The sequence below is a fragment of the Dipteris shenzhenensis genome, chromosome 13, assembly GCF_047967505.1.
Source record: "Dipteris shenzhenensis isolate YYH24624 ecotype China chromosome 13, Dip_SZ_1.0, whole genome shotgun sequence".
Classification (NCBI taxonomy): Eukaryota; Viridiplantae; Streptophyta; class Polypodiopsida; order Gleicheniales; family Dipteridaceae; genus Dipteris; species Dipteris shenzhenensis.
Genome location: NC_141608.1, coordinates 14,176,250 through 14,201,910, shown reverse-complemented (window position 1 = coordinate 14,201,910; position 25,661 = coordinate 14,176,250). Strand labels below are relative to the sequence as shown.

Here is a 25,661-nt window from a genome sequence, read left to right as displayed (position 1 = left end):
AGCTTTCTTTTCTAGGTCCTCAACAGTCTTTTGGATGGTATCCATTCTATTGGAACGTATGATTGCTCTGTTTTTCCTTGCTTTTTAAAGAATTTCTTGGATGTTTCTGATGGCAGTCCACGAAGCCTCTTTAGCTAATGAGTCGAAAGGAAAAGCATGCACCCATACTTGCATTCTCTCTTGCTGGACAAACTTGAGAGAAAAGAGTTTGGGGTTTGCCTTGAACTAGGATGGGCTCTTTCTACCTTTGCCAAAATCAAGTGTTGTTAATACAGGTTTGTGGTCCAAGAGAGCTAGTGTAGAGAAAGTTGTAGTTTTGGAGGAGATTGTCAGTGAGAGCAGGCTTTGTGTGACATACACCTTGTCGTGCCTTGCTTCTCTTCTAGCCTCCCCATTTTGTCGGTTACTCCAAGTGAAGACTCTTGGGATACTTGAGTCTACTAGTTGGAGATTTTCCTTCAGTTCCTCCCAAGCTAGGAGCTCAACCCCTCTCATAGTGGAGCCCTTCATTAACCATCTGTCACTAGAAAGCTCAACCATATTGAAGTCGCCTAACAGGATGGTGTCTGTCCCCATTGCCCCCAAATGACTCTTCTTGACTGAGCATATGTGGGGGCATATACTGAAGCTAGTGTGAATGAAATGTTTTTTATCTTGCAGGACAAGGAGATCCATCTACCATCTTGGTCAGTTTGACTGTCTAGGACCCCTTGACTGAAATGTGAGTACTCCTATGGCTGTGCCACCTTTACTATATTCATGTTTAGTACAGAACCAGATTCTTCTTCTGTCTACCTCTTTAAGTTGTCGTTCAAGAGTCTCATCAATAACTTCTTGAAGGGCGAGAAAAGTTGGGGAGAGAGCATGTGTTCTAAGCCAAAAGGCAAGTTCCTGTCCTCTCATAGGATCAGTTAGGCCGCAGGCATTTAATGAAAGGTAGGAAATGGGTTTACTTACCATTCTTATTTTCCCCCTTTTTTGCCTTGGGGACAGGGCTCTTTGGGGGGGTATTTTGACCTTTCACGTGGGATATTCTTCTTTTATTCTGGATAGTGGCTTGAGCTACAGTTTTGGGTGCACTCTCTGCAACTGTGGTAGTAGGCAGCTCTTCTTTTGAGTCCCCCGACTCAGAGTCACTCATGTTTGTATCCTTTTGGTTTACCGCATCCTCAAACTCTTGAGACTAGCCTGGCTTGACGTCTTCCTCCGTGTTATCTTGGTATTGTATCCAAAGCTCAGTCTCTTGATCAATTGATGCGTCAAGGCGTTTTTGGTGTCAATTGGGTTAAAGAGTGGGTGTCAATTGGGTTAAAGTCCATTAGGTTTGGGTTGAGCAGCGGAAGCGAGGGCTGTTTCCTTATTGAGACTTGCTTTTTGTTTCTTGAGATGACAGTTCTTCACAGTGTGAGAAGAGAGCCCACAGAGGAAGCAAGAATTTGGAAGGTTTTTGTACACAAGGGGCTGTTCTCTGTAGGTTCCATCGTTCCTGGTGATGATCACCAGGGTGTTTGGGAGTTCATCAGGGACATCTATCAAGACACATACTCGTGGATTTCCTCTTGGGTTGATGAATTGTTCCTTTTCGACTCCTACCACTTCCTCTAGACTACTACAGATTCTTATAGCTTGAGGAACTAGAGAGAGAGGGAGATCTGGGAGTTCAACCCAGACCGGGATAGTGGTGGATCTAGGTCTATCATGATTGAAATCCTCAGACCAGAATTCCAGGTAAAGAGGTTGGTTTCTAATAGTCAAAGAGCTTGATGAAGGGTGTCATATGTCATCTCCTCTAGTTCAAAGAGGAAGCAGTAGAATCCCCTTCTTAGGAACCTGACACTTGTAACTACCATCCGTCTTCTACCCCAATTGTTCCTAATCCAGTTTTTCAAGAAAGCTGCAAGGGGGTGAGGACCAGGAAGAAATTTTATGAGAGCATGAGAGGAAAGCCAATTGATCGATTCCATGCGGAGATCTTCACTGAGGAAAGCTGCAACCTCACCTTTATGAGGTGGTGTTTCTTCCATCTGACGTTCTGCGCCCTCCTTATCAGTTTGTCGTGGCATGACTAGTGAGCTGGCGTCGGACTCGGGGGGACAGTAGTTCTTTCCTCCACCGGTTGGGTGTCCATTGGAGCTCGGGTCTCCGGGATGACAGCATGGGGGTCCCGATAAGATTGTCCGGCTCCTATCTGAGCTCCTCCACCTCTGGGATGGTCAGGAGGGAGGGAGGTCAGCTCACCTTTCGCTTTTCCTCTTTCCGGTATACTCGCCTGCAGTTCTTGCGTCTCTCGAGCCATTAGGTCTTCCTTGGGAAGGGGCATTCTGTTGCCCTCGTTGAAGATGGTCTGATCTGGCCGTCTTGGGGGGGGTATCCCAAAAGAAGGCTTCTTCTGCATCGGGAGTACGAGGAGAATGCCGAGAAAAGTGGAGGTGAAAAGTCCTCCTTTAAAGCTTTGAAGTATGCCCTTGTAAGAGGGCCTCTGACCTTTGTCTCTTCTTTGGCGGGAGGAGATTTTCTAGTCACTCTGGTCTGAGGGGTTCTTCCTACGATTGCTCTGTCATTTTCTCCGTCTATCAGGGACCGGCGTTGAGTTGCTGATCTTGTATCCTTAGATCCATCCGACAGATGTCTAAAATCCATGCTGGAATCATGCAAACAACCCGCAGAACTAGCAGGCACATCAGTAGATATGTTGCCTGACAGTATATTTCAGAGTGCTTCTTCGCCATTCTTAGTGCCCACTAAAAGAGTATCTACCTCCATTTATGTCTTGCTGATGGCACTGTATTCAGGTCTGAGGGGGGGGAGGGGAGCAAAACGCCAGTGTCTTAGGTCAAGAAGATCACCATTGACACCATCTCCATCTCCATCTTCCATCACTCTAACCCTTTACTTTTGAAATTATGCATTTTCAATCATGCAAATGATATCGGATGGACATACCAACATCTTTGATCACCCTTAGTTGCTAATGCCATGGACAGAGAGAGTTATTAACGTCAACAAAAGACTAAAAGATCTATGAGATTGAAAAAACTAGATATAAGGAAAGTTAAGGGGTGGGGCCACTAAAAATGGGCACCCATACCCAAGGCTATTGTCTGAGACGAGAAAATAAATACATCGTGTTGTCGTTGTGACGAGAGAAAGAACCCAACAACGAGGGAGAGGCCCTTGGCCGTCGGCCAACAAATCAGCTATCCACCTATGTATGTTTGTGGGACGAACTCCAATACTGGGCTGAGGATAGAGAAGATGAACTGGTCTCTAGATCCCGTGACGACTGGCATCGTTGAGGAAGAAAAACTCAGTGATGAATCGTTTGCTGTTTCTCAGCATGAATAGACTGTTCAGGTCCCTCCCTCCTCCTGTGTAGCCTCTGAGAGGAAGCTCGTTGTCTAACAAGTGCTACTGTCACTCCCACATCTGTCTCCCGACGTCAAAGAGTAGAGTGGAGATGTCTACAGTCCTCATGTGAGTGTCCATCTGGGGTCGATTTGTCAAGTGGTGCACATTGGGTCTATACTACATCTAGTTCCTTGTTGCCCCTGGTTCGAGTCACTAGAGAAAGTCTGTGATCGTCCTTTGACTAGGCTCTGATGGTCCCTCCTGTGTTCTCCTTTGCGCTCCTATGAGCTGAGCTCTATGTCTCGGGGCCTTGAGGAGGAAAATGGCCACGCGCCACTAATCAAGATGTGCCAAGAACTCTCTGAGTGGGCCAAAATTGCTTTGGAAAAGACAATGATGCCTTCCATGGATCTCATAGTACATAGGGCATCCAAATGCAAAGTGCTCCTCTGTCTTTCTCTCCTGCATATGACTTAAAGTACAAATCCAAAGTGCTCCTCAGTCTCGCTCTCCTGCATATGGCTTAAAAGTACAGAGGGCGCCCTCTGTTCATCCTATCTGAATCCATAGCTTGTGGGAAGATGCTTGGTACTATCCAATTGAGATCCTTAGTGCATGTGGAAGATGAATCTCAGTGTAGACCAGTGGCTCGTTAAACCCCTCCTTTGAGCTCCACAAGAAATGATCTCTGAAAAAATTGAGTTTTGCCGAAAGCCAAGTCTTGTACGTGTGGAGCTGCAATAAATAATTTCTATGACTTGGTTAACCTCGTGCTAGGTGAGCGGAATGGATGGATGAATCTAAGTGTAGACCAGTGGCTTGATAAACCCCCTTTTTGAGCTCCGCAAATAATGATCTCTGTAGAAGTTGAGTTTTTATCAAAAGCTCAAGAGGCGCCAACCAAGTCCTGTACATGTGGAGTTGCAATAAATCATTTCTGATGACTTGGTTCACCTTGTGCTAAGTGAGGAGAATGAATGGAGCCTCAAGGCTATACTAAAGTGGTGGCAGTCTGTCCATTTGCAGTCCCAAGCTTGTAAACCGTTTGTGTATGTGAGCATACTAGCTCCTCTAATTTCCCTACTAGCACCATACATCACCGGAGCCTCTCGTGGGCTTGACCCCTCCGCCAACATACAGAGGATCATCACAGTGATGCCACGCCACAACTTCTAATCTCATAGATCCTTCGGTCTTTTGAAGACTGTAATAAGCTTCCTTTCTTTCTTTCTTTTAGCCTCCAATGCAATGGATGAAGTCAAGGCTAGTCAATGCAATCTATGTCATCAGGTACCAAAGTCCCTGACTCTATGGAAATAAGTAACCCCATGAAAAGTTGTAATGCTGGATTATTCTCAAACTGTGCTAGTGCTCGTAGAATATGATGTGAGACCAATGTCTTGCCACGGATCATCCAAGCAAGAAGCACAACCTGTAGTCTCTCTTTACGGGATGAGTTTGTCTCCAATAGTTCTGTCCCCCAAAAGGGATTGTCATACATCCTAGCTGGATGAACATGTAAATCAAAGAGAACATACTTGGTTATGGGGTCCTAGAAATGCGAGTGAAGGCATAGACTCTTGAGGGCATACCCTCTGTTCAAATGAGCTTGCATGGCTGGTCGTATCATAAAGATCAGGCTTGAGAAGAGGACCTCCAGGTATGCATAGGATGCAATAGTCTCCATTGGGGCCACATCAAAGGTAAGCTACTCTTGATGTGCAAATAGCCTAGGATGTGTTTAAGATCATGACCTTGGTTTTACATAGGTTGACCTTCAAATCATGTGTCTTACACAAAGATTAGAGTGCATCCAAAGGCCGTTGGAGACGCTCGGATGAAGAGGAGAGTAGAACCACATCATCTGAATTGGGACCAAGGTACTAGCTAAGGGTGAGCCTACTCATCGCAATGTTATGATGAAGGACTCAAGCTCGTCGATGTAAAGGCCAAGCAAGGTTGGTGACAAAGTACAATCTTGGTTGACCGCAATTGTGCTCATGATCACCTCTGGTTACTCAGTTCATGTCCTAACTTCAGATGATACCCGCTCATATAGTGTCTGGACTGCCTAAATGATGGCTTGATTGTATTCAGGATCAAGTAATCGCTGAAATAGTCGGGCTTGTGGTACTGTGTCAAAGGCTTTGCGGAAAACCACAAAGCAACAATACAATCTCTGGTTCTGTGCGAGGGCCTCCTCAATGACAGCTCTCAGTGTGAAAATGTGGTTCAATGTAGCATGATGTTCCCATAAACCTGCGTGTCTCATAGGTCTAGGTGTTTGACACTCCACCAATCGGCTGACCTAGGTGTCAAGTGCTGATGCATAAATCTTGGACATAACATGCCTGATCATGATAGTCTTGTAGTTTTCTTGACTCATGGGATCCCCCTATCGGGATAATGGGGTTTAGAATCCAGGTGTGGGAAAAATGGGTGCAAAGTGCTTCGAAGCTTTTTGCTAAGATCGGGACTAGAATACTAAGCGCATGTGCAATGTACTTAGAACATAGTCCCTCATGGTCATTGGCTCGGCCATTGTGTAGCTTGAGAGGTGAGCGTTTGATATCATGGGTGGTAAAGTGTGAGCAGGATGTAGGACAAGGTTGCTATGGGGATCTCTTGGAAAGTGGTGTAAGCAGAATGGGGTGTGCTCAGTGGGATGGACAGGCTAAAAAATAGGTATGTATGATCAGCTCCAGGTGGGGGTAGCAGGATAGAGAAGCGTGTGATGTGAGAGGCAAAGGTAGGGGAGCCCATGAGATAGTCAACTGCACCGGACCCTCCTCCATACGGGAAACAAGTGAGCCCACCGAAAGAGGGCCATCTCTCCAGACCATTGTAGATGATAAGATCATGAAATACTACTTGAGAATGAGGCCTTCCATGTGTATTATGAGAAAGAATCAAAGGCATCTCTTGAAATGGTACATGCATTGGATGCAGCATGTAGAGCAGAGGAAAAAACACTTGTAGACAGCAGGAGGTCCATATCTAATCATGTTGAACCTGATTCTCGTGTGCAAAAGCAGGCTATGCGGAGTGGTTGTGGATTTCTTTTGGGTCTCTTTATAGCATGTAGGCTTACTTCAATGATGTGGCCAAGTTTGAAAGTAGCTATGTTTAGGCAAAAATACTAAGGGGTGGAGTCATTGAATGGATCATGCTCAAAGGAATAATATGCAGAAAAACCACTTGAAAAGGAGGTGGCATGGCATACAAGCTTCTTCATCAATCTCGGGGACAGGAAAATGACATTTCCATGGGGGATAGGGTGGTTAGATTAATAAAGGGGTTAAGTCCATGTATAAATGAAAAGCATCTAGAAGATTTGGAATCAGGATGGAGAGGGCGTGAAGAGAAAGGGCATACGTAGTTTTTTTGGGAAGGTGGTGTGTTGGGCAGTTTTTTTCCCCCCAAAAAGATCACTTCATTAAGTATGAATGAAAACCACAAGAGCAAGCTTTAATGCGGGAGTACATCATGCCATGCATGAGAAAAAAAAACCAGCTCATAAAGAGCTAACAAAAATTCAAGGGGGAGGTTGAAAATGCCACCTCAACCCTGAAGGAGACTCGGAGAAGAAAGGAGATCCTCTCCAAACTCTGAAGAAGGTATCTCTTTTGGCTGTAGTTGCTTTGGAGGATCCCTGCATGCTCGCCCAGATGGCCATTAGTGTGTGTATAGTATCAGTTCATATATTGGCTATAGACTGGGAAGGGTGAACGTGGGAACCCTCCATCGCCTCCGTACATTTGGCCCTCCAAGTATGCCAAGCTGCAATGCTAGCTAGAATCTCCCATGATGTGTCTACTGAGGCATAAGCAGCTCTGAAAGGAGTGAAGGGAACATAATGGAGAGAACATGACTCCACAGAGTGTCGTCGTATAATGAAGGCTGAGTCTGACTTACATCCCTCGAAAAACACCCGAGGGCGAGTAAGAGATAACCATGCCATTGATCCCCAAGTCATAAAGAAGGGTGCTCTATGAAATATGCTAAATATCCTTGCAACACCCTTCCAGATCGTCCTTGCCTGTCTGCACTCCCAGAGGCAATGCTGAACTAACTCTAAGCCAAAAGAAAAGAGTGATCTTTCTATTGCTAAGGGATTTCCAGAGCCTTCTTCAAAAGTTTTTCTGCACCTCTGCAGAAATCTGAAAACTATCCCAATGAGGAGCTCTGGAGGGCCTCCAACCTCTACCGCTAAGATGAAATCTCCTGGCATTTCTGTGTAACGAAAGAAGGGGATGCTCTTCTCTCGGTGCCCTTCATCACTCCCCTGGGTCCCACTGCAAGAACCTAATGGGGGAACCACCATATAACCAGAGTCTCCAAGACCCAAATGCCAGGAGAACAGGGTCAGGATCAAGATACCACTATGAGTCCGTGCCCCACTCCATGTGACCTGCAATCCTAATAGGCTGGGAGGCGACCTCCAAAAGAATATCATCTGAAGATCTGAGAAGTTTGCCTCCTGACTGAATATCAAAGACAAGGGTCTTCTCATGTGCATCCTGCAAGGCAATAACCTGTAAAGGAATACCCGTCCCCGTGAAAGCTCCCAACCAAGTGGACTTCGTGGTTCCTAAAAGCGTGTCATTTGCCAACTCACTATCCAAGAGATCATTCTCCTGCCTCAATGGAAGCCTCAGCCGTATAATATCAACTTGAGCTCTATGCCCTTGGTGGCCCCGTCCCCCTCTCTCCGTTGCTCAGCCTCCCTCTCCCGTCGCTCAGCCTCTCCACCTCCGTCGCTAGCCTCACCGTCACTCAGCCTCCCCGTCGCTTAGCCTCTCCACCTCCATCGCTAGCCTCCCCGCTTAGCCTCTCCGTCGCTAGCCTCCCTCTCCCGTCGCTAGCCCCTCCCTTCGTCGCTCAGCCTCCCACCTCCGTCGCTCAGCCTCTCCACCTCCGTCGCTCAAGCCTCTCTGCCTCAAGCCCCTCCTCACCGCTCAGCCTCTCTCTCTCTCTCTCTCTCTCTCTCTCTCGGCTCACGCTCACGCTCCCTTGCTCAGCCCCCCTGCTGCTCACGCTCAGCACTCCCTCGCTCAGTCCCCCCCGCTACCCCCCGCTCCCTTTCTCTCTCCGCTCCCTCGCTCAGCCCCCCGCTGCTCACCTTCAGCGCTCCCTCGCTTAGCCCCCTGTTGCTCCTCGCTCCCGCTCCCTGCTCCCTCGCTCACGCTCAGCTCCTTGCTCCTCGCTCCCGCTCCCTCGCCCCTCACTCACGCTCACGCTCACGCTCCCTCTCCCCTCGCTCACCGCTACCCCTGCTCAACCCCTCGCTCCCCTCAGCCACCCCTTGCTCCCCACTACCCCCTCACTCAGCCACCTCCCTCCCTCCTTTTCTGCTCATCCACCGCCCCCCCCCTTCTCTGCTCCCCTCGCCACCTTTCAACCCCCCCCCCCCCCCCCCCAAAAAAAATTTACCTTTAAAAAAAATAAAAAAATAAAAAAATAAAAATCCTCGCCATCTTAGCCTCTTCTCCTTCTCCACCTCTTGGCTGCCTCTCCACTTCAGGCTTCCGCCCTACCTCTCCACCACCTCGCACTGGACGTGCCTCCCATTATGGGGGGGAAACCGGTGCTCCCACTCCCGGCTGAACACTAACACTAAGATTTGCACTCGCACCCCAAGAGAAATAGGGGACAAAGCCAAGAAAGACGAAAATAGAAACAACAACAAAAAAAAAGCAAACGACACAACTGAATTTGGAGGATGTGAACACACGTTAGAACCGAAGTGGACTCGGGGTAGATAGCAAGGCAAAGGTAGGACCCGCCTCAGCTTCTTCAGCCTCTATCTCTACCTCAACCTCAACCTCAACTCCCGCTACAGTGTCAGTTTCGTTTTCAGCTCCAACCTCAGCTCCCTCTATCTATGTCTCTAGTTCGACTTCAGTCCCCGCTTCAGGCCCAGCTCTAGTTCCAGTCTCAGCCCCATCTACATCTACGATTAGTGACATACTCATGCCCATGGCGCCGGCTGTTGTTCCCTTTCCCTCTTCTCCTGTTACAGCTCTCGCACAGCTTATGACCCCTACTTCGGAGGTGTCGTACACTGTGCCGCATTACGCTTCACTCTCGCCTCTCTCTCTCAGTCAGCCCACCCTCCCACACCCCGTTGGGACTGCCTCATCCATTCCACTGTCATCTCCGTTCCTCACTCAGCCACCGTCCAGTTTTCGGACTGAGTCCCACTCTTTCATGCCACAGTCACCACAGTTTTAGCACGGACATGGGTGGACTGATACACCAGAGGCCCGTGAGACCCTACTCATAGAGATACATAGTTTTCGTGAGCGTGAGATGGAGCTGGCTCGCTTCGCACGGGAGCAGGTCCGCTTTAACCAAGAGCAGAGCCGCATCATACAGGAGTAGGCTAGGGCCATTCGGGAGCAGGCGGGTCTTATTCAGGGACTCATACAGGATATCATGCAGCTCCGACAGGAGGTCACAGCCATACACACTGCCCCAGGGAGTACCTCGGTGGTCAAGGCACAGATTGCGAGCATGCAATCTGCTATTGAGCAGACTTCTAGATGGGTTGACGTGGTCAAATGGGAACCTGCAAGGGTCACCGTTTCGGTTACCCTCATGGAGCAGCGGAGCAGCAGCAGAGAGCCAGTAAGGCTCTCAACATCAGAGTACGCGGGATCCCACGCACTGAGGCTACACCGATGGTAGATGCGACTGCGTTTGTGATCGCTACCCTGGGTGTGGCTGAGCATAGGATAGAGAGGGCATGGCAGGTGGGGAGAGATCCCAACCGAGAGCAACCCCTGATCATACGATTTCATGACACTCAGGCACGACTTTCAGCTCTACAACGCAGGTCAGTCCTTCAAGATCAGCCAGCGATCTCTATGGATGAGGACCTCACACCTCTAGAGGTTGAGGAGAGGCGCTCTTTGTTGTAGCAGCGGGATCAGGCCCGGAAGGAGGGGAAGTGGGCAGTGGTATGAGAGGGACGACTTCTTACAGGCCCCCGTAGGACACCTGCCCCCTCCCCTACATAGGGAAGCGGGGTCTATGAGACTCAGATATCCGAGACCCTATCCTGCACCATTTGGAACTGTAATGGTACCTTATGGTCAGAACCAAGGAACTTCTCGGAATCCTATACAGGCCACGACATAGTCTTCTATACAGAGACACACCAGAGTCTAGAGCGCCCTCTTTCAATAGTCAGTGGATATACATGGGAGTCTGCCTACAGAGATGAGACGAGGGGTACAGGAGGAGTTCGAGGTTCAGGTGGAGTTGCAGTCCTTTTCAAATCCACACTTCGGGGGATCATTTCAGTAGAGCATTTCAGTAGAGCAGAGAGATACACATTCTAGATTTCTTTGGATCCGGATATGACACATGGATAGCTAGGATCTGTTTGTCGCAGTTTGCTACTTCCCCCCGGAGACCTCCCACTTTGCCAGAGATATTCGAGGTGATGATGAGACATCCCCATTTGCTGCCCTTTATCAGTCCATCGTTGACTTTTCTAGCCGCGGAGAAGTCCTTCTAGTGGGGGACTTCAACGCGAGGACAAGGGCCCGTCAGGTACCACTTCTTGATTTCACAGATGATTCCACTCTACTGGCAGATGTTGACTCATTATCTATAATGGTCTTGACAGATGGCCCGCTTCAGGTGGTTTCACATGCTTTCCACATGGGGGGGACTCCAGTGTTGTTGATTACATCATGGGATCCCTTGTCTTCACATCTCGCATCACTGACTTCACTGTAGCACCTCTCCCCCCAGGGGCTGATCATACATACCTTTTCTTTCGCATCTCCACCTCCCTTCGCACAGCATCTTCCACCCCACTCAGTGCTTATTCCACCTACCACGATATACGCTTTGATCGAGATCACTCACCTTCTTACTCTGGCCGTCTGTACATACTTCTAGCTTATATTGACTTCATACCCCTTTTAGAGGATCGTGCTGCCCTTGTCACCCGCTCACTACACGAGGCTGCCATTCACGCTTTTCCCCACACCACCCGCTCCACCCGCCCACCACCCCCTGGAACCGTACCCTGTAATAGTTGGTACGATGATGAGTGTAAGGCCTTACGCCGTCAACTCAGATTCGAAACCAAAAACAGTCTTCCAAGCGCACTTGGTAGACTGGTACGGAGGAAGAAACTAGACTTCGTTCGTCGAGATGAGAAGGAGCTACTGAACATTTTGTTTAGTAACAACTCTAAGGACTTCTGGCAGAAATTTCTAGAAGGACGGTCCCCTCCGCCACTCACTGACACCCAGATCTGGTTTGATTATGTACGCACACTTTATGACATCCCAAATCAGCCCAATCCCTAGCCTCTCACACATGCCTCGTCCCACATCCTGCACCCTCTTCACTAGAGGAGGGGTAAAGGATGCTGTAATGAAACTTCATAATGGCCGAGCGAAGGATCAGGAGGGACTATGCGCTGAGTTCATTGCATATGGGATTAATCTCCTAGCCCCGATCTTAGCAAAGCTTTTTAATGAAGCGGTTTGTTTGGGATTTCCACACACTTGGACCATTAACACTATCTCACCCATCCACAAGGCAGGGGATTCCATGAGCCCGGAGAACTACAGGACCATTATGATTGGACATGTCATGTCCAAGATTTATGCATCAGTACTTGACTCCGAGGTTAGCAGACTTGCAGAGTGTTGAGGACTCAGAGCAGCAGGACAGGCTGGATTCCGGCGTGATCATGGAACCATGGACCGCATTTTGACGCTCAGATGTATCATCGAGGAGGCGAGGTCACGGAAGCAGAGGGTTTATTGTTGCTTTGTGGATTTTCGCAAGGCATTTGACACGGTCTCGAGAGCCCGCCTCATACGGCGCCTACATGACTTAGGTTATGACCAGGAGATCATTTGGGCTATCATGGCACTCTATGAGAGAGTTTCTGGCAGAGTTCGGGCAGGATCCGGGCGGACAGACGAGATCATGAGTATTGGGTCAAACAAGGGTGTCCTTTGTCGCCTACCTTGTTTGGCCTCTACATTGACGAGCTTGAGACAGTGATGCAGACATAGGGGGGTGTAGGTTGCTCTCTTGCGGGCACGCTGATCTAGATTTTGCTCTATGCAGATGACGTGGCTCTCTTGTCTTCCTCAGCAGAGGGGCTTCAGAGACACCTAGACGCACTACAGTCCTTTTGTGAGTCTCATGATTTGAAGGTCAACTTGGGTAAAACCAAGGTCATGATCTTCAATACATCTCGAGCCATCATGCGTCAGGAGCAGTTCACATTTGCGGGGTCATCTGTTGAGATAGTTTCATCATACACTTATCTTGGGGTTATCTTCTCCGGACCGAGCTTCACTATGAGACCCGCGATGCAGGCATGCTTGAGTAGAGCGTATGCCTCATTGGCCAGGCTAGAGAGGCAGTGCTTCCGCTCACACTTTCAGGATCCACGTACCAAGGGTTGCTTTTTGACTCCTTGGCTCACCTAGCGGGGATGTACGGCAGCCCTTGTTGGGGGCCAGACTTGTCGGATACAGAGTGGGCCCGTGTGGAGTGGCTACAAGTTCTCATGCTGTCATGGAGGATTCATGGTAAGTCATCCGGTCCTCATCAGATCATTTAGGCTGAGTTTGGGTCACCCCCTTTACAGCTAGATGCTGCATTTCAGGTCATCACATATCTGTATCGAGTTAGGGAATATGGGAATTATACCTCGGGGCGTAGCAGGCTACCATGGATAGCTCTATCCTCTTCTATGGCACTTGTAGCAGGAGGAGATCAGAGGTGTTGGTATGCACGTACAGAGAGATGGTTTGAGCGACTAGGGCTCCACATGGATAGACTACCTCCCTTCCAGAATAGCATGGATGCTCCGTTCTCTCCCCTCTTATCACACGAGGTCAACTAGCTTATCCGTGAGGATCTACTACAGGTACACACTTTTCGGACCTGGTTGGAATGGAGTGAACTCCCAGTGAAGCTTAGCTTCTACAGAGATCGCTTCTTACATATCACAGCAGAGGGTTTCATTGACCCACCAGGATACACACAGATTCACCTACCCCACTCGATGAGGATCTCTCTTGGGCAGTTCCGGGTCTCTTCACACAGACTTCGCATCGAGAGCGGCAGAGCAGAGCGACTACCCAGGGAGCGGTGCATATGCACACTATGTGACATACAGGAGGTTGAGACAGAGGAGCATTTCATCTTCAGGTGTCCTGTGTACTATGAGATCCGAGGACGTTTCCACTGCCTCTTCAAAGATAGTTATGGGATTTTAGCCCATTTTCTCTCCTACCCAGACCATCTATAAAACCAATCGAACATTTCGTGTAGTGCATTGCTTCGCACGATACCACTCCCATGCCTTGTATTCTTGAAGTATGCTGCCTTTGCTCTGTAGTGTGATTTCTCCATTCCTTGAGTATTCCAAATGGACAGAGGGCCCCATTGCTCCACAAACCATGGTGCATGTGCGTAAAGAATATGCTGTAAAGGAAAACATTGTATTGGAAACATAAACTGACTCAAGTTCAAAGCACAAAATTTCAACCTAAGGAGGATTACCATGCAATGTGTAATATGTGACTCGAGGCACTTAGACACCGCGAGAGGATACTCCGAGCATGGAGACAGGAGCAGACTTCTTCCTCGGTTGATCCCTCTCAGAGCTCTATCAGGGAGTTCTTTGAGCTAGATCACATGGACCCCAACGAGACGAGGGCTCGACATGACCGTGACTGGGAGCCCGTGATCCGACAGCTCAGAGAGAGGGTCGACACGTAGATCACACTTGGAGACATCCCCTCCTTGTTTAGAGTCGGAGCCCGACCGACGGGGGTCATAGTAGCCCTGGTTAGACGCAGAGCTACAACCAAGAGACGTGCCAGGACCGCACCTCTGAGTGGCCGGTAGCACTCTATTGCCAACTTCATGCCTTCACTGCCTCATCCATCCTGATATCTTGGTGTTGCTGGGGATGATGATGATATTGATGATTGCATTTTTTGCATTTTGCATTTTGCATTGGTATGGACGCTCGTTTAGTAGCTCCACTACCACAGCTCGTTGTATCAGGATTTTCACAGTCTCATAGACCCATCGGTCTTCTGAAGACTTTAATAAACTTTCTTTCTTTCTTTCTTTCTAAGGCAATAGATCATAGCTTCGGCCACAAATAAAAAGAGAAAGGGGGCTAAAGGGCATCCCTGATGGACTGATCTGGTAACCTGAGACCTGTCTCCCTTGACTCCACCAATAAGAACCTGGCTATGGGCTGATCTGTAAAGAGCTGATACCGCTTTGATACATGCATCTGTGAATCCAAAGCGAACAAGGGTACCCTCTAGAAAGCCCCAGTCTACTCCGTCATATGCTTTCTCAAAGTCCAGGAGTAGAATGGCAAGCCTATGGCCATTATGCATGGCCTAGTCAGAAGCCTCCTAGAATGAGAAGATGTTATCAAAGATGCTCTTGCCATTCACAAAGCCATTCACAAAGCCCGTCTGCATATCATGTATAAGATCTGGAAGAAAGGGCTTGCAACCGTAGGCTGATTGCTTTTGCTGAGATTTTGTACAAAGTACCCAACAGATTGATCAGTTTCCACTGAGACACTAAATTCCTGCAACTCCCTTTTGGGATAAGATGAATGAGGCCCTCCGTAAGTGAGCCTAGCATCTCTCGTAAGTGAGCCTAACATCTCACCCGAATCCCAAACGCCCTGCAGGGCTGAGGTAGTGTGATTCCCAATCTGATCCCAAAAAGAAATATGGTTTTCCTAGGGTCTCTCTCTCCCTCCTTCGCCCTAAGTTTCATGGATGTGATAGTCAGTCGTTAATGTCTGAATTTTCAGTCCTGCTACAATAGAAAATGTTCACATCATTTGAGAGATTACAATGCTCTAGGAAGCATTGAAATTTAGCCCCTGGTTGGAAGACTTTTTAGATGGGGCATCACCCCCATGCTTTTCCATAACGATCTAGTTTGGCTAGCAAGGAGCCACAGGTCACCATTAGAGTCGTCAGCATATGGGTACCTCTTGTTTAGCCAATTAGAGTGCATGAGGGGTGCCCCTTGGTTGGTCAGCTAGAGAAAGAGATGTGGATGGGTTCTTGGGTCTCCCCTAGTGGGCAATAGAAGCTGCTCTACCCTTCTTCTTTGCTTCGGATATCCTGGTTTAGAAGATCATTTGAAGTTTTATATGAAATCACTGTAGTGCCATGTTGTTGATGCTCTTCCCTTTTTCACCTGCATTTCAGATCTCAACAAGCTTGCATTTGGACAATCAGATCTTCTCTTTATGCTTGTGTGTGGAAAGAGGTTGATCTACGTGCTTGTAACTGGCTCTCTGCATTGAGTTACATTTAGATATCCCTTTCATGTGGTAGCTGAAAAATAAAAATATTGAAAGCTGGGTCTACTTCATGGCAGATTAGGTCAAAGAAGCGCTATTCACAGTTGTAAATTTTCTTCATGAGGGAAATGTATCCTATTTTCTACGGGTTTAAGAACATTATTTACTCACAATATTGTTTGGCAGTATGGGCGTTGGCTGTTGTATATGTGCATGCCTTAGCATGCAGAAAAGATGACCTAAAGCAAGAGGAGGACGTACATGCTCATTCCTTACATTTGTTAATACCTTTTTTTGGCACTACGGATCATTCTTCATCAGCTAAAGGTTTGTCTCTTGGTCTATCTATGAATATCAATATTGCATGTCTGAATCCAAGTATATCTTCTTGTTTGTTGCTCTATGGTGTTCTTTTTGCATAAGTTGGCCATATGTGAAAGTCTAATTGTGAGATCCTTTACCACCGCATCATTTTTTCTTATTTGCATGCACAGCCTCTATCAAGCTTGATGGACAGAATTTAAAGCTGGTTTTAAAGCAAGAAGCCGCAGCAGGGAGTCTTCTACAGCTTGATTTGAAGGCAGAAATATCATCAAACAACTTTCTCTATCATGGTACTCTTAAATTATTATATTTTCTTCTGTTACAGTATTAAATCTCTTGAGGATGATTGTGTTCAAAGGGATCGTGTCAAATTGTTGTTTAGACAGTTTGCCTTCTTACCAGGCTTTGTTCCAACAAATCTTCCACATGATAGAGCAGTCATCTTTGGCGATTTGCAGGTATATCTCATATCCTTCTCTACTGAAATTGGTTTCTTATGTGTCCCGGGTCAACTATAAGACACATTGGTACTTTTCTTGTTGACATACAATAATTTACCTTGAGTGTCAGGATTTGTGTGTGCTCTGTCCCATAGGTGAAGCTGCATTTACTGATCATTGTTTACTAGATGGCATCGATGTCAGGGTTTGGAGAATTCTGGTACACATTGTCGAAGCCTTGTTCTCTTAATTTCAAAAGGATATCTTGGGCAAATGGCAGAAGCTCTTGTTTCCTCAACACACCATGAGTGTTTGCTTTGTCCAACAATTCATAAAAATGGTCATAGAAGAAGATACGTGTCTGTGCTAATTGAGTTGCAGATCTACCTTGATATTGTAATTCTCCTATTGTTGCATGCAAGACATCCAAGAATCCCTAAATGCACTCCACCAGTTGCCATTCTTCATATGATGATGGATATAGATCTGAAAACCAAAACACGTTTGAGCTTATGTAGGAAATAGCAATGTTTGAAACTACCATTCCTTAACTGAAAGGGTTAAAAACTCACAATTGGGCCTGTGCCGTGGAAGACGGCAAAAAACTATTTCTCATGCAAAATTGAAATTTTCTTTACGGGGGTGAAGTTAACCCTCTAATTAAAAAGGGGGAAGAGAAGGAGGCCTTCACTCTCTTGAGAGAGCCGCTTGGGATGCTTTCTTGTTTTAGTTTAGTGGCAAAGACTCTTGTGCAAATGTTGCGTTTCATGCTATGCCTTCCTTGCTCCTATTTTCTTTGTTGAATAGGAGACATCCATATGCCCATCCTTGCACAGATTGATATATTTTTTGTTGGCGATTAGGCATTGGAAATAGAATTGGTATTATATGCATTGCCCCAGGGGATGTTCACTTTGGATTGCTTTTTGGTGGTCTTGAAGGTTTCTGAGCCATGTATGCATGCTTATTCTACCAGTATCAAGATTCTAGATGCCTTGTATGCAAAGGAGAGCCTTTCAGAGGCACTCTTGAATCCAAGGATTTGCAAGTCGCTTTCACTTCTCTCTCTATAAGGCTGCTAATTGTTGATGTATACCAAGCTCACGTCAAAATCTCGTATCTTTGGTACTAATTGAATGATAAAAGCCACTAATAACAGAGAGGGCTGCTGCCACATCTGAAGATGAAGGCACATATATGAGAAAAGGCCAAATCTGTAACATTCCTTGTTGCAACAAGGCTTAAACAAGCACTTCTGGATCAGAGAGCTGAGTATTTCTTAATGCACGGAGGTCTTTTTGCATTGAGATGGAAGGGAGAGTCATAAACAAATTTTCTTTACTCTTGTATTCGATGCTCTTGCTCTTCACAATGATAAAGGTCGTAGTTTAGATGGGTCGACCCCCTCTTTCTTCATTACTTTCTGGGACATGATTGGTGGTCCTTGCACCTCATCTGTATAAAGCATTTGGGATTTTGGTGCTATGCTTGATTCACTTATAGAGGGTCTTAGTCACCTTATCCCAAAGTGCAGAAATCTGATTATCCAATGGAGTCCCGTTACTCAATTGGTCACTGCATATAAGATCTTGGAAAAGGTAATCAGCTTGCAGTTACAACCCTTTCTCCCATATCTTATTCACGACACGCAGGCTGGGTTTGTGCATGGCCAAAGCCTTTTTTATAATATCTTTTTCTTTTGGGAGGCTTTGGAGTGGGCTATGCACAGCAGCCAGGGTTTGCAGTGTGATACCATTACTTGTTTTTTTCGATCTTCTCGCTATGTTCATGATACGTGAAAATCTGGTACGTCTCTGTTTTTCTCCAATCACAGGCATAGGCACATTGATTATCCTCCCAGCCAACCTCGGTGGTTGCAAGCTCTCAGAAAAAATCAACTGTTACGTGAAGCTCCTGCTTAAAAAATTCCACCAAGCCCCAAAATTCCCTAGATGGATCTAGTGTGCCACATGTCTTCATTCTAGGGTCCCTCCTTAATGCATCATTTACCCCTCTCTTGGGATATCATTGAAACCATTTGTCCCTAGGCACATTTAATGCATTTAGGTCCCTTTAGCCTTAGATCCACCTAGTCTAGTGCCATATCACCCTCACCTAGGACCTTGACCTTGATTCCTTTTTGATCATTTACGTGAAGCCCAAATAAATATAATACAAACATTGATCCTTTAAAGGAAAATGTCGACTGACCCTTCCGAGGTCATGTTACCTCGACTTGAGCGTAACATTCCTTCCCTCTTCAGGCATCAGCGTCCTCGATGATAATGTCTGGGAACACTCTCTGTAACTGGTATACGGATTCCCAAGTAGCTTTTGATAGAGGTAAACCATGCCATGCAACCAACACCGTTGGTATCTTCCGATTGCGTACTTGCATTGTTCCTCGGTCCAGGATTCTTGTTGGTTTGAGTCTTGCATTATCCTCTATCTCTTGAAACAAAACAACACCCTCGATTAGTGAGTCACCTGTATGCAAAAATTCTTTAAACGAGAAACATGAAACACTGGGTGCACCTTACAACCCTGTGGCAATTCTAATTTATAGGCTACCTTGCCTATTCTTTTTAGAATCAACCACGACCCACAATATCGAGGTGATAACTTAGCACACTCTTCTGCAGTCAAAGACTTGGAGTACGAAGGAAGTCTGAGGAAAACTTTTTCCCCTTCCTTAAATTCTCTAACGGATCTGTTTTCGTCCGCATACGCCTTAGCTCTATCCATAGCTTGGTGGATGTTAGCTCTCGCAAGTGATAGCATCTCCCGCATCTGAACCACAAAGTTCACGGCACTAGGCACTTTCTGTTTTCTATCATTGTCGGCAGATTCTAACAATGGCAACCACTTGTCCTATGTATGTTGCCTCAATGACACATATGCTCTAAGCATATCCTCTAAATTTTGGTTGGTTCTTTCCGTCTGACCATCCATTTCTGGATGATCCCCACTACTCATTCCCAACTCAATCCTTAGTGTCTCAAACACCGCAGTCCAAAAATGACCAGTAAATTTGACATCCCTGTCTGACACTATGGATTTGGGTAATCCATGCAAATGAAATATGTGTTTAATAAACAAATCCGCCACTTGTGGGACACTAACAGACTCTCTAGCTGGAATGAAGTGAGCCATCTTGGTAAGACGATCAACCACCACAAGGATAGAATCATATCCACCTTGTGTCATAGGCAGACCTACAATAAAGTCCATGGAAATGCTCTCCCACCTGCCTAGTGGTATTTCCAAGGGCTGTAAAAGTCCGGGTGGCTTCACCCATTCTGCCTTACTTACCTGATACGAAAAACAACGTGTCACATGTTCATGAATATGCTTTTTCATCTTTGGCCAAAAGAAATCTCGTCTCACGAGATTATATGTCTTCTCAACTCCTGGATGTCCCGCACATGGGCTATCATGGCATTGTTGAATGACTCTCTGCCTGAGATCATTTTGATTAGGTACTACTACCTTGCCATTTCTTTTCAGCATACCATCTCTTATGGTATATCTTGCATATGTTTGGCCTTTCTGGATGCCAGGTCATCCTTTTCCTCGGGTTTGAACACATGAGCCTTAGGCCAAAGGCTCTAGACGAACTTGTCCACCTTTTGAGTTTCTCTAATCTCGGTTATTAGAGCACTCTCTAATACCGTGAAACTCATATTATGCATAATGCGTGACAACGCATCAGGAACTTTATTATCCTTCCCTCTTCGGTACCGAATCGTCAAGTTAAACTCTTGCATGAGTTCTGCCCCACCTAGCTTGGCGGCCTCTGAAGTCAGGTTGTTTACAAAAATGTTTCAGAGTATCGTGATCAACATCAACATAAAACTCTGATCCATACAAATAATGTCTCCATGTTTTCAGAGCATGGACAACAGCATACAACTCTAATTCATGAGTTGGCAAATTTCGTTGAGAGGGAGAAAGCTTCTTGCTTTCAAAGGCTACTGGCCTTTCCCCTTGGAGGAGAACTACTCCTACCGCAATGCCACTTGCATCGGTTTCAAGGAAAAATGGTTTCTGGGGATCAACTATTTTTAACACCGGTCCTGAGACCACAGCTTGTTTTATGGTGTTCAAACTTTCCTGTTGATTCTGTCCCCATATAAAAGGTACTGTATCTGAGGTCAGATCAGTCAATGGCGATACTATTTCGGAATATCCTTTGATATGCCTTCGATAAAATTGGACAAATCCCAAGAATGATCGCAAAGCGGTCAAACTCTGAGACATTGGCCAAGTCAGTATTGCAGCCACTTTCTTTGGATCCATTTCTACCCCCTCAGGAGTAATTATGAATCCTAAATATTCAAGCCTTACCATACACAGTACAGTTTTCTTTTTATTTACATAAAGACTTGCTTTTCTCAAAGTACTGAACACTATTCTTAAGTGTTCGTGATGCTCAGCAATACTTTTATTGAATACAAGAATATCGTCAAGAATCTAAAAGCGGTTTTATGCACATCCTCGGCTCTAATACGGATCTGATGGTAGCCACATTTAAGATCTATCTTACTGAAAATTACGGCCCCATGTAATGCATCTAGCATATCATCAATCCGAGCCATCGGATACCTGTGCTTAATAGTGATATTATTTAATGCTCTGTAATCTATACAGAGGCGAAAAGTATCATCTTTCTTCTTTTTTAATATCACTGGCGAAGCAAAAGGTGAGAAACTGGGTTGAATCTGCCCCAGCTTGAGGTATTCTTCTAGTTGTCTTCGTACCTCCGCTTCTTTGGTAAAACTCAACCTATAGGGAGGTCTATTTACAGGTTCTGCCCCCGGGATTAGTTCAATCTTATGCTGAACATTCCGCTCTGGAGGTAACCCATAAGGTAACTCATTTCTAAAACAATCAGAGAACTCCTCTACTATTTGATCAGCCAGCTTGGCCATCTCTCCATTTTTGGCAACATCAGTGCTAGCCGAAGAATCATCAATTGGCTCTACCGATGCTGTAAAAGAAACAAAAACTCTTCTTGAGCTTTTCGAATTTCCATTACAGAAACCAACGGTCCTTGAGGTATATCTTTTTTACCTCGTAAGACATACAGCACATCATTCATCTTGAATTGATAAATGTGCTTTTTCCAATCTATGGCTGGATTCTTCCTAGAATGCGAAGCCTTACCCAGGGCTATGTTTGCATGAGCAAGCTTTGTCATTTCAAAATCAAGCTTCTCAGCATAGTCTTGAATTCGAAGCTCCAATTGGGTAACCCTCTGGTCCCATACTTCAGTTGAACTTCCATCTGCCATTCTTACTGTATATGCATAGTCAGATGGGCTGGTCTTTAGTTTCAGCCTCTTTACAAGCTTGGAGTTAATTACATTGTGCATTGACGTTGAGTCAAACAACACAATGACATCATGATTAGCTACTTGTCCTTTCATCTTAATTAACTCCGTATCATTAAAGGCTGTATACCCCGTTGTTGCGGGCTTTGACATGATATTATCAGGTGCACTAGTTACTAACTTAGCAATAGACACACAACAAAACAGGTACTGACCTTTGAGAAGATCCCGCTAGCTGAATCTGCATCTGTTCTGCTATGGGACTTCCCTCCATTTCCACGTCGCATTCTGAGATCACCATCTCAGCCATCCGACGATCCTTGTTTCGTGGACAATCTTTCCACTGATGAGGCTGAAGGCATCCAAAACATAAGCCTTCTCTCCTCGCTTTTTCTCTTTGCTCTGGGTTCAAAGAAGACTTCGACCAAGCTCGGGCTGCTGCCATTGGTGTTACTTGATTTAGGAGTCTCAACTGGTTTCGCTTGCTTGGCTTGACCACTAGGCTGTGAGACACTCCCTTTGCTAATCCACTTCTTCTTAAAACCAGTTTTCTTCGAGTACTCATACTGAGTCCCAACTTGCACAAACCCACTTGGTCTGTTCCCTTTTGCATCCTCATAGTTCAGGGCTATGGCAATTGCTTCATCTAGCGTGTTCGCATACTTAGCCCGAACTTCCATCTTGATTCGATCATTCAATCCAAAGATAAAATCTTTTACTTGGATTGACTGAGATAGAGGTTCATAAACCTTCATCACACTTTCTATGAACTTATCAGTGTATTCTGCCACCGATAAATTTCTCTGACGAAGGTTTCGATACTAATCCCAAGCTCGGGATGCTTCGTCAGGAGGTAAGAAGTGTTTTCTAAATTCTTTTTTAAACCCCTCCCAAGTAGTGGATGCCACTCCATCTTTCTGCTGTTTTATCCACCACCTATCCGCTGCCTCATTAAACATATGGGTGGCCTCGCGGATTTTCTTCATATCATTCCTGATTTCACAAATGGCGAATGCCTCGTCCCATTTGTGTAACGAGGTCTCTATGATATCGGAACTACGGTCAGACATCCGACCAGAATACTTTTCTGGCCTATAATTAGCAATATTAGGCACTTTAGCCCTCCTAGGCTCGACCGTATGAACACTGGACTCCGGTTCCATTGGAGATTTACCCTTTCTCCTCACGAGATGGTCTAGCAGACATTCTACGCACCATTTTCCTGAGCTCAGATTGCCCTACATTTGTTTGTAACTGTTGCGCTAAAATCTGTTGCAAGGCATCCTCTAACATTGCAATTCTGACAGATAGTGTATGACCTTAGCCCCAAGCTAAATTGTTTCACGCTCCAAAATATGCCCGTGAATAAACGTAATTAACAGCTACACCAAAGTGATCAATTCGATGACGAAGAAGACTGTTCTACGTAACGATTTTACTCACGGACTTCACACATCAATTGACCCAGGATACGAATGCTAGCCAATCATATAATGTTCCGTCCCAGTCTTCAGTACTAACCAAATTCCTCACACGATGCCACGGAGCACCAAACCGTGATCAGCGTGTGCGCCACCCTGATATCCTGCGAATTAATTATTCGAGCTTGGAGGTTAACAACGTTCTCCCTGGTTCTTTGAATTGTGATGATGTCTGTGAACAATTAATGCCCTAAATATCACAACAGCTAGTTCCGTGACCACACAGTAGCTCTCGTCATGCGCTGCTCATCAACGCTACCCAGACTAACGATCTGCCAAATTACGATCTGTGTAGAAATTGGGCTCCTTATTGTCCGTCGTCATACGCCCAGCCAGTCCTAGACCTCTCGCGATCGCTAGTCTGTAATCCCACTTTTCCAATCACACCCCGCTCTGATACCAAATGATATGTGAAAATTTGGTACGTCTCTGTTTTTCTCCAATCACGGGCATAGGCACACCGATTATCCTCCCAGCCAACGTCGGTGGTTGCAAGCTCTCAGAAAAAATCAACTGTTACGTGAAGCTCTTGCTTACAAAATTCCACCAAGCCCCAAAATTCCCTAGATGGATCTAGTGTGCCACATGTCTTCATTCTAGGGTCCCTCCTTAATGCATCATTTACCCCTCTCTTGGGATATCATTAAAACCATTTACCCCTAGGCACATTTAATGCATTTAGGTCCCTTTAGCCTTAGATCCACCTAGTCTAGTGCCATATCACCCTCACCTTGGACCTTGACCTTGATTCCTTTTTTATCATTTACATGAAGCTCAAAGAAATATAATACAAACATTGATCCTTTAAAGGAAAATGTCGACTGACCCTTCCGAGGTCATGTTACCTCGACTTGAGCGTAACAGTTCATACAGTCTCACACACTATGGTAGCATGTTGGGGGGGAGAGGGGGGGGGGGGGGTTGGCACTTTTGAGAGGCTGTGCAGAGCCATAGGTCTTGGGGGAGCAGCAGGGCTGAGCCATTGCACAGGGGGGGAAAGGGAAGGGGGAGGCAGCGAAGGAGGGTGCGTCGCACGGCGGTAGCTCTACCAAATTGCTAGGCTTTTGCACCTAGTTGACCCTGGGCTGGAGTGCAGGTTGGAGCCGGAGAGGAGTGCCTCTACTTCTCACAGCAGCCATGTTACATACACCTGTACATACCTATGATTAAAGTGTAAGATGAAGAACAAATAACATCATCCTCTGGGCTGGAGTGCAGGTTGGAGCAGGAGAGGATAGGGTCTCTACTTCTCACAGCAGCAATGTTACATAACCTGTACATACCTTATGATTAAAATGTAAGATGAAGAACAATAACATCATCCTTATGGTTCTCATGACTTTGTGCTGTACGTTGCAGGAGGTCTCATTCGTTATCTTTCAATCTGTCTCACATATTGACTTGGAGTGTTTAATTTTTAGAGTTAGCATGGGCTTGATAAAGTGTGTCTGCATATGTATTTACAGTTTAAAAATATTTTCAGGAGTTGGCAGATTGGATTCTTTCCACCAATGAAGAAATGAACAAGAGCAAATCTCTCATCATGAGGCGTGCTGAATCTGCATTACAACTACTGCACGGGAACCTGAGGCAATTAAATACTCCTCTTTTTAAGGAGCCAACCTCAGAGGTGGTTTCATTGGAGGCAGATTATTCCATGGGAGTTGATGGCTACATTGATCCATACATGATATGTGTTCTGCTTACTGTCTTATATGCTGATCCAAGAAATAGTCACAATGACTATGAGACAGATACGGTAGATGATATTGGTCAACCAGACCTTGAGCTTTTGCACAAACACTTTACCCTTGGCAATGAAACTATAATGACAAGTGAATTGGCTGGGACAGTTTGCATGGGCAAGGTGGAACATGCAATGGGTTTAGCCTACAAAAACGCACTTGTATCCACAATTTTGATGCTACAGAAGCGGTTGTTTTCTCTGTTGGATTCTTTCTCTACAAGTGTGGAAGAAGACGAGGCCATATTGAAAGCAAGTTTCTGGGAAGGATTCAGTGATGATGGTGAAAGCCATTTATGTGAGACTTGTCAATGGCATACAGAGGAGTTAAGCTTCAATGAGAATCTTGGGGTGCAGCTACGCTTGAGAAGGAAGATTGTGCTGTTTCATGCGTTATCAAGGCTTTCACATAGCTTCAGCTCAGGAAAAGACACACACTCAAACACAAGAGGCCAATTTGTAGCGCTCAATGGTTCTTCCAACGCACAGGTAGTCTGTTCACATAGCCAAGTGTGAGATCCTAATGCCGATAGAAATCCTGATTTAAAAAAAATTGAAATCATGTAGCTCTTTGTTGCTTGAAATGACAAAACAGTTAAACATTGCATTGTGAGTTAAAGGCTATATGTTGAGTAAGTTCTCTCTGTGG

The 25,661-nt window shown here is 45.9% G+C and overlaps 1 protein-coding gene across 1 annotated transcript in view; it reads left to right on the top strand.

Annotated features, from left to right (window-relative positions):
* The window catches only part of LOC147895062 (uncharacterized), a 133,672-nt gene that overhangs the window by 55,722 nt on the left and 52,289 nt on the right, over positions 1 to 25,661 (top strand). Inside the window, exons 7-10 of the mRNA XM_087384172.1 lie at positions 15,878 to 16,018; positions 16,186 to 16,305; positions 16,418 to 16,473; positions 24,752 to 25,501. Of these exons, the coding sequence (XP_087240298.1) occupies positions 15,878 to 16,018; positions 16,186 to 16,305; positions 16,418 to 16,473; positions 24,752 to 25,501 (1,067 nt within the window). The remainder of the gene's footprint in view (positions 1 to 15,877; positions 16,019 to 16,185; positions 16,306 to 16,417; positions 16,474 to 24,751; positions 25,502 to 25,661) is intronic.